Raw genomic sequence first — 9,970 nt, 5'->3', positions numbered from 1 at the left:
GGGGCGAGAGTCCTGGAGCTGAGAAGGGCGGGGCTCACACTCGTGCGGAGTCCGAGTAGAGGACTCCGGGGCCGGCCCGCGGGAAGGTCGGGGGAAGAGGGAGGAAAGGAGGCGTGCACTAGGCGGGGCCTTGGGAGGAGGGGCGCTTCTGTAGCTCTGGGCGCGGGAGAAGGGGAGGTAGCGCGAAGATGGCAGCAGCTGACGAAGAGCCTCAGGCTAAAAAGCCAAAGGTGGAGGCTACTCCGGCTCTGAGGTGAGCGCTGCTGGGCGGGGAGGGGCGGCACATGGAGGCCAAAATGAGTGGGGCCTCGGGGCGGCCCCGTGAAGCCCCGGCCGGCTCCGAGCCAATCAGCGTGGCTGTCCGAGGGGAGGGGGGGGACAGGCCCGGCCCCACGTGGGCGCCTCGCACGGCGTCCAGTCCAGTGGAGGGAGCAGAGGGTCTAGCTGCGGCTGGGCTTGGGCGCGCGGCGCGGCACCCGCCAGTTCTGGGAGCCCAGGGGGAGCGACGCCAAAGAGCTAGAGAACGGTGTGGGTGTCCTGAAGGTCGAGGAGACCCCGGCCCGCGTCTGGCGGCGCATGCGGAGCTGGGGTCAGCTGTGCTGAACTGCGGCCCCCAATAAGTCCTGGTCTCGATTGTATCCGTGCCTGTAACAAAGTTACTTGTCCATCCGCTCTTCGGTGAGCCAGGACACGGGTGCAACCGAGCCTTGGAGACCTGGAGATCCTTGTGCGCGGCCGCGGCGTGGGGGCCCAAAACAGGCCCCTCCTATTAGTAAGAGCCGACCCCCTGGCCGATTGGGACTATGGACATATGTATGTCTGTATTTGTGTGCGTGTGTGAGTATATGAATACGTAGAATCGTGTGTGCATATGCACGCATAACTACATGCACACGTCTGTGAATAAGAAAGGACTTTTTAGACTTCTCCACTACTTCCCTCTCTGCGTGTCATCCCCTTCCATTCATTCTCTCTCAAGTAAGGAAGAGGTAGAGCTATGAACATGCAAACTTAAGAGCTAGAATCTGCTTCCAAGCAAAAAGTGCTTGCTGTTCACCAGTTCACAAGCTGGCTAAGCAGGGGGATCTTGGCCAGGCATTTAATTTTTCTGAGCTTCCGTATTCAGTAGCCCCAAAGCACTTGGGAAAAATATGCCTTGCAAATGTGATTGTTGTTTAGTTGTTTCCCTCTTGTCCGATTCTTCATGATCTCATTTGGGGTTTTCTTGGCCAAGATACTGGATTGGTTTGCCATTTCCTTATCTAGTTCAATTTTACAGCTGAGGAAACTGAGGCAAATAGTAACTTCCCTGTGGCCCCACAGATAAGCTAATGAGTGTCTGAGACCAGATTTGAATTCAGGAAAATGAGTGTTTCTGACTCCCAAGTCTGTTGCTCAGTTCACAGTGTTAAATGATTCATTTTTGCAGGCTTGTAAAAGTGATTTTTAAAAATTTAGCACCTAGCCCATAGGAGGTGCTTAAGAAAGGTTCACTGATTGATTCAGTATAGAGTCATTGGAAAAGAGCACTAAACCTTCCTGTAGCCGCTGTGAAGTTGATTCTAGTTCTGGAATTAGGATCCTGACTGTACTGGGCAAACTTTTTAACCTTTGTAGGAAGTTTCTTCATTTGCAAAATGAAGAAGAATGGACTAGGTGACCTCTTTTGTATCTTTCCAGCTTTAAGGCCCTCCAACCTGTGCATTTAATGATATTTTTGATCACTTAAAATTGGGTTCTTAATATTTTTTGTTACGAGCCTCCTTGGCAACTTGGTGAAGCCTGTGGTCCCCCTTATTAGAACGATGTTTTTGTTTTTTACTGAGGCAATTGGGGTGAAGTGACTTGCCCAGGGTCACACAGGAAGTGGTAAGTGTCTGAGACCCGATTTGAATTCACATCATTCTGACTTCAGGGCTGGTGCTCTATCCACTGTGTGTAGCCACACAGCTAGCCACCTAGCTGCCCCTAGAATGATGTTTTTAAATAATAAGAAGGAAATGCCGAATTACAGTTGGAGGTTAGTGAAAATGAAGACCATTTTTCCTACATCCAAGTTCACAGACCTCTTGAAATCTATTCATGGACCACTTTAGGTAGATTTCAAGGTAAGAACCCTTGTCTTAGTTTCTATTCCTAAACCAGGAAGAAATTACCACCATACTGAAGTGTTTTTAAAAAAAGATTTGGCCAAATACATAGTCATAAATTTGATACATTCTAATTATATTAGATTGTGAGTGGTCTGGTCTTTTTCATATTGTTCAGGATAATGCTGGTAAAGCCTTTGGCACATGTAGTTAGGGCTTATTTTTTAATCCCATCTGACAGAAATGCCTGGCAATGACACCCATTCCTATGATAGATAAATCCACCTGACAAGAGTGGACAAAGGCCATCCCTAGCTCTTTGTCATGCAAAAATAAGAAACAAACTTTGAACTTGATTGTCAGAGAGGACTTTGTTTCTACCACCTTTGTGTTCTTGCAAGTAATCAATCAAGTTCATCTTCAGCTGGCTTTAAATCCATATTGGGGTTTCAGCTTACTGAGTTTTTGGCATATAGCTATATGTGCCTCTCAGTGCCCTCAGTGCTTTGGTTATATTCCTGTTCTCTGCAAGGGACTTCTCAGGTTTGCTCCTTCGCAACTACCAATGACCTCAGGATTCTTCTGCCTCAGGGCCTTAGCTCAGGCCTGCTCTCCCTTCCCCACCATTGTTTCCTGGTTTCCTGGCTTCCTACCGGATTCAACACAAATCTCATCTGCCAGAAGCTTTTCCCATCTTTTTCCCTCAACTCCATTGTGTCTTCCTTCTGAGATGACTTCCATCTATTCTTTTGGAATTTAGATGGCCCTGGGGATTTGCCTGGTGTCTTCCCCTCTTAGAAGTAAAGCTCTCTGAGGGCAGAACCTAGTACTTGTCTTTCTTTGTGCTCCAAACATTTTTCTGGTCCTTGGTTAGAAATTAACAAATACTTGTGGACTAGCTTTTTATTGCAAGATAAAATAATCTCTTACTAATCCTCATTTTTCTTGATCTCTCTGCTGTCTGACCCCCTTCCCCTGCTAGAGATCTTTTCTTCTAGGTTTTTGTGTCTCAGTCTCTCTTGGTTCTTCTATCCTTATGATCTAGTTCTTAGTCTCTTTTGCTCCATATTTATTGTTATACCTGTTCTTCCTTTAGATTCTGTCCTTTCTTGATCTTTTCACTTTGTAAGAACTTGTTCATATGAATGTTAATTTCTTCCTTCTGTGGTTTGTCTTCTGTTTATTTTGTTTGGATCATAGTTGTACATAGTTGTTTGCATGGAGGCTCCCCCATTAGGCTTAGACCATAGAGTGTGTACTTGTTTGGCCTTTTCACAAAGAAATCTCCAGAGTTTAGTCTGCCATATGCTTAATGCTAGCTGACTCTTTGATTGACTTGTCCACATTCTCTTTTCTCTCAATTCTCCCTCACTTGCTAATCTCATCAGTTCTTCCATAACCTGCCCCATACTGGACCAAATTTCACTGTTACTGTCAAGAACACTCATCTTCCCAATCACTCAGCTCCAAACCACAGCAGCCTTACCTCATATATCTAGGCAGTTGCCAGATCTTGTCATTTCCTTCTCTGATATTTCAACATTTGCAGCATAGAGCTGCCAAAGTGATTTTCCTGAGGTATAGGGTCTCACCTTGTCTCTCTTCTCCCTATACACCCTTCCTCAGTCCCAGTGGCCCCTTTTTATGTCAAGGACCAAATATAAAGCTCTTTGACAGTTGAAGATCTGAACAACCAGCTCTCTTCCCAACTTTTCCATCTTCTTGCTTCCTCCTCTCCATACATTCTACAGTCCAGCCATCCTGGGCTGCTTGCGGTTCCTCAAAAGTGAAGCCCCATTCCCCAGCCTCATGCTTTGTGTTTTCTCCTTCCCATCCTTCAATTTTTGGCATCCCTGACTTTCTGTAATAATTGGCTGAAGTACCACTTTCTTCTTTCTTCCGGTTAGGGCCATTCTCTCTAAGGTTACCTTCCATCTCTGTTGTAAAGTTGGATGTATTGAGGTATGTGTATGTATGTTGGCATTTACTCCATAAACTCCTTGAGGGCAGGCACTGTTTGTGGTTTTTTGGGAGGTTGGGGAGAAAGGGAAGGAGGTCAGGAGGAAGCAAGCATTTATAAAGCAACTAGGATGTTCTAGACACTATTAAAAGTTTTAAGGTTATCTCATTTTATTCTTACAATAACCCTGGGAGGTAGGCACGATTATTATCTCCATCTTACAGTTGAGGAAACTGAGGCAGAAGGTAAAGGATTTGTCTAAAGACATCTTCCTGACTCCAGCCAGGCTCCAGCTGCTGTTCTGTCTCTTTGTATGCCTGAGGCCTGGCACAGTGACAGATACAATAGTAAGCATTCAATAAAATCTAGGTTGCCAAAGTGAATAAAGTAAGAGGTCTGGAATTAGGAAGACCTGAGTTCAAATCCAACTTCAGTCACTTACTTGCTGCATGACCTTGGGTTAGTCACTTAATCCTGTTAAATTAACCTGAAGTGCCATATCTGTAAAATGAAAAGAAAATGGCAAATGACTTCTTTGCCAAGAAAACCCTAAATGGAATCAAAGAAGAATGGGACACAACTGAAAACGAGTAAAGTACAAAATAAAAGCTCATTGATTTATCAAGAAGATCTGCACCCTTTGTTTGCCTTCCCTAATTTCTCATTCCCCTTTTCCCTTTGCTAAACTTAGTGTGTCATTGTGTGTTCATGAACAGTCAACTCCTGCCTCTCTGGAGTCTCCCAGATTCCTCTTCTGCTTGGAATGATCTTGATTCAGCCTGCCAAATAAATCTTCTTTCTTTAAACAGTCTCTTGAAATCCTACCTCTTCCCCAGAGCATTTCCCATCTAATAATAAATAATTGGCATGTGTGTGGTCTGTGTGACCCTGAGAATATCCCTTAACCTCTAACTGTCCCATACAACTTTAATACTCTCAGTTGCAGAACAATTTTTTATCTGCTTTGGTAGAGAGAATTTCCTCATTAGGATCTCATACCACTGAAATTATATTTCTAGTTTCTCTCTCACACACACATCTGTGCAAATATGTTTATAAAGTACTTTGCAATTATATTTGTTTCTGCTCTTATTTGGATCTCACAACTATGGGTGAGGGCCACCTCATCCTATTTTACAGGAGAAGAAATTGAAGATAAAAGTGGTTAAATGACTTGTTCAGACTCACAGAGTAAGTGGCAGAGATGACTTTACAGCTGGTGGGTCTAAAGTCCATTCTGTTATGCCATGCTGCCTTTAATTAAGCCAGTAGTTTTTTTTTTTAATTTTATTTTATTTAATAATAACTTTATATTGACAGAATCCATGCCAGGGTAATTTTTTTTTACAACATTATCCCTTGCACTCACTTCTGTTTCGATTTTTCCCCTCCCCTAGATGGCAAGCAGTCCTATATATGTTAGATATGTTTAAGCCAGTAGTTTTGACTTTTTCTCTCTAAATTTTGTTAATCCTAAACCTTCCTTGTGATTCGTCACTCCAGAATTTTCTCTTTGCTTTTATGTACTATTTTAAAAACCCAATTCAAGTGTGTTTATTTCATACTATCTTTTTATGTCTTTCACTGTGCTGTCAAGTTGACTTTTCTACAATTGAAACTTAATTCATTTTCCACAGCATGTCCCATAATTCCATGTGTAGAGAGATACCGAAATATTTGTAACGATGAAAATAGATTAAATTGTTTGTTTGAGGAAGAAATCGCATTAGCTAGTCTTGTTTCCATTCAGATGAACTTGACATTTACTGGTAAGGAATACTGAGAGACCTCAGAAGATAGATGCATTAGAAACTGGCATCTTGCTTTACCGTTAAGCAATGGCAGGCAATGGTAATAAGGTGGATAGAATGTTGAATTTGAAATCTGAAAGAACTGGATTCAAATCCATGCTCAAATAATAACTAATCTGGGTGATTCTGGACAGATTACTTAGCCTTTTTGAGCTCCAACATGATCATCTGTGAAATGGGAATAATACCACTATCTTTCTCACTAGGCATATTTTCCTGCAGTTAATTTTTTTTAGGTAAATAATATTTTAGGTAAATAATATTTCCAATAATATATAATGATTGTTTTCAATTTGATTTTTTGGTAAGATTTTGAGTTACAAATTTTTCTCCCTCTCTCCCCTCTTCCTTCTCTATTGAAAGGGGAGTGAAACTGTGCTCCCTTTAAAATTATCACTCTGAAACTGTGTTCCCTTAAAAATTATTACTCTGAAATTGTGTTCCCTTTTTGATCTGAGAGATCAGGATCTCCCAGGCTTTTTTTTGAGAGTCTAGAGAGGGCCCATCCTCCCCAGATGAAACAAGTAGCATTGTTCAAGGGCAAGCTGGATCTCTATTCAAATTCAGGCTGAGGAAGCCTTCAAAGCGATTTCATTTGGGAGACCCTCGTCTGATCAGTTCAGGCTGTCTCAGCACATACCCACTTCCCCCAAGAATTACTCATATAACAGGTTTCCTTGTACTCAGTTCTTTGCAGAAGGTCCAAAGCAGGACCCTGCCTGCTGAGAAGGCATTCTCTTTTCAGTGCCAGCCTCCATTTCCCTAATAGGACTTTGCCACTAAAAAAGTCAGTCTCTTAGCAAAACTGGCTTTCTTTTCAACAATAAACTTCCATTTTTTGCCTATTAATATTTCGGGTTCATGAATTCCTTCACGAAGAACCTTCACTGAGCAAAAGGGGATTTTAACAACTCTCTGACTGCCACTAACCTCATCACTATGATGGCAAGCAATCTGATACAGATTATACATATGCAGTCACATTAAATATTTCTCTATTAGTCATGTTGTGAAAGAAGTTACAGAAAAAAAGGGAAAAACTACCCAAAACCCCCCAAAATACTCTAATCTGCATTCAGAATCCTCAGCTCTTTCTCTGGATGTGGATAGCATTTTCCATCACAACAAATCTTTTGGAATTGTCGTGGATCATTGTATAGCTGAGAAGAGCTAAGTCTACCATAGTTGATCTTTGCACAGTGTTGCTGTTCCTGTATACAATGTTCTCCTGGTTCTGCATCAATTTGTGTCTTTGTATATTTTTCTGAAATCCTCCTGCATAGATTAAGGATTAAATCAAATATTTACAAAGCATTCTGTAAACCATTAACCACTTAAAAATGTGAATAATTATTAATGGATTAAATTTTTGATCTCATTAAATTACATAAAAAATGTTATCTCCATATTGCTACTGACCTGCTACTTAAGGTTTTTGATGTTTTTTAAGTATTGATGGATTTGCATTGAATTAGATATACTCTCTTGTTCATATGACATGCTTTAAAAGAAAAAAAATATTTATTTATTTTTCATGGCGCCATTGATTAATTTATTTTAAAAAATAATTATAACTTTTTATTGACAGTACATATGCATAGGTAATTTTTTTTTACAACATTATCCCTTGCATTAACCCTTCTCTCCCTCCACCCTCTCCCCTAGATGGCAAGCAGTCTTATACATGTTAAATGTGTTATAATATATCTTAGATACAATATATTTGTGCAGAACTGAACAGTTCTCTTGTTGCACAGGAAGAATTGGATTCAGAAGGTAAAAAAAATGCAAATAATTTACACTCATTTCCCAGTGTTCCTTCTGTGGATGTAGCCTGCTTCTGTATATAACATGCTTTTTATGAGATGTCCTGAGACTACTGGGATTAGTGAGACAGCTTGTGTGCATTGGTACCGCGCTAAATGAATCACATGGACATCAAACCAGTATTCTTGGACTTTGGGACACTCTACAGAACCAGTTGAAATGAAATATCTGCAAAAATACTAACATAATAATTTATATATCTTAATCCCAAATTTTGATTTAGCAGTTCGAGGACTCTTTGTAATAGACTAGCAAAGGACTAAGTAGGACTGAGGCCTTTTAAGCAAATATATTCACAATTTCACTATCAATTACTGGATTTCTGAGAAACAAAAATTATCCTTTGATTTCCTGAAGAGAACTTCACTGATTTGCCCATGGCACATAAAGTCTGGATTTGAACCCAGGTCCTATGATTCCCAATCCATGGCTCTTGACACAAAACCAGGTTGCCTTTCAGTCCTCTGGGATTTCTCTCAGTCTTTTTTGAAGTCAGTTTCTCTGATTAGTTTTGAGATACAAAGGCTCCTCCCCCTGAGGATCCTCAATGAGGAAATGAGGAGTTTTAGACCTTAGACTCCTTCAATATCCTAGAAAAGCTTTGAGTTTGAGTGCTAGGCCTCTGTCTCCTTCCTGAGTTTATAGATTCAAATTGTGTATCCTTTCAGGTGCTATCTATCAGACTTAACAAATCTTGTCTCTGTAATAACTCATATTTTTCTAACACTTTTCAATTGTGTAAGGTGTACAAAGTTAACACATTCGAAGAACAGAGAGCTAAAACTAGAACCCTTGGTCTCATGATTACTAATTGAGTACTTTTAATAGTAGGCTTTAATTAAAACATGATTTTATTAATTGCATTGATAGCTGAGGCAACATGGCATAGTGGAAAGTGAAAGTGCTCTTGAACTCTACTTAAGACAAAGGTAAGGTTATTTTTGACACAACCTATGTGATCATTATAAATCAATGAAACTTTTTGAGCCTCACTTCCCTCATCTGTGTAATGGGAATAATATCTGAAGTACCTATCAACCAGAGAGTCGTTGTGAAGCTCAAATAAGATAATGTGTATTGTGCTTTGAAGGATCAAGAATTGTAAAGTCAGCTATGACTAACTTATCAGCTTCCTTCAACCTATCCCTTTTCACAACTTCCCTGTTTTTAGTGGGGTGTTGTCAGCCATTAATTTACCCAAATTTGGAACATCTAAGTCATCTTAGGTTCTCTTGCTTCTGAATTCAGTTACTTGCCAACTCTTGTCAGTTATATCTCCACAATATATTTTTTCCTTCATTGTCCCTTTTTATTTATATTGCTAAAACCCTAAGTTAAGAACCTCCTAGTTGGCACCTCTGCCTTGTGTCTCTTTTATCTTTTATACAGTTGGGAAAATTATATTCCTAATGTCTATGCATATGATATACCTAGTCAAAAGTCTTCAGTGGCTCCTTATTACTTATGAGATAAGTTGCCAGTACCTTATTAGCCTTGCATTTGAGGTTCTCTATGGTTTGTCTTCAGCTTACCTTTCTGTTTTTTTCACTTTTTTAAAAATAAGTAATTGCAGCCAAATTGGATTACCAGCTGATCCAGATCTAGTCCAGCCGTTTTCTTTGTAGCTGGACAAGCCACCTTGTATTCCTGGACAGTCTTCTCTATACTTTGTCATCTTAAGTCAATAAGCATTTATTGTGTGGCTGCTGTTTGTCAGACAGTGTGCAAACTTTGGGGAGAAGAAGAAATGCAAAAAATAATCTCTTCCCTCAAGAATCTTACATTCTTATGGTGACAATATGTACATAGGGATATATAAGATATATGTAGGAAAGATGTAACATTTTCTGATAGAGGAAGGCATTAGTAGCTGAGGGGAAATGAGGAAAGACATGCTGTAGAAGGTAGATTTGAGCTGAATCTTGAAGGAAGTGACAGGGGAACTAAGAGGTGGGTATAAAGGGGCAGACTATTCTAAATAAGGAGGACAGCCATTCCAAAGAGGTAGAGATGAGAGATGAAATGAGTTTGTATGCAAATGTGCCAGTTTTGTTACATTATAGAGTATAAGGAGGGACTAAGGTAGGGGAGAAGATGAAGTGTAAGAAAGTAGGAAGAGGCCAGATGTTTATTGATAAGCAGAGGAGATGATCCTGAAGGTGAAGGGAGCCTTGGGAATTCACTAAGCAAGGGGGCAGAATCCTCTCCTTTTGAAGCCCTGCTCAGAAGTCACCAACTTTATGAAGGTACCTTGACTCCCCTTTCCCCAAATTTGAAGTGAC

General features: G+C 40.6%; 1 protein-coding gene across 3 annotated transcripts in view; it reads left to right on the top strand.

Moving 5' to 3' along the window:
- The first annotated feature begins 139 nt into the window (after positions 1 to 139).
- ADK (adenosine kinase) overlaps positions 140 to 9,970 on the top strand; it is a 692,586-nt gene continuing 682,755 nt past the window's right edge. For 2 of the 3 annotated variants that reach the window (XM_051982068.1, XM_051982067.1), the window contains exon 1: positions 140 to 253. In XM_051982068.1, the coding sequence (XP_051838028.1) occupies positions 189 to 253 (65 nt within the window). In that variant the 5' untranslated portion in view covers positions 140 to 188. The remainder of the gene's footprint in view (positions 254 to 9,970) is intronic. The other variant, XM_051982064.1, reaches the window with a different exon arrangement.

Source organism: Antechinus flavipes, chromosome 2 (assembly GCF_016432865.1).
Source record: "Antechinus flavipes isolate AdamAnt ecotype Samford, QLD, Australia chromosome 2, AdamAnt_v2, whole genome shotgun sequence".
Taxonomy (NCBI): Eukaryota; Metazoa; Chordata; class Mammalia; order Dasyuromorphia; family Dasyuridae; genus Antechinus; species Antechinus flavipes.
Note: the sequence above shows the minus strand (reverse complement) of the source record. Positions and strands in the feature narration are given on the sequence as shown.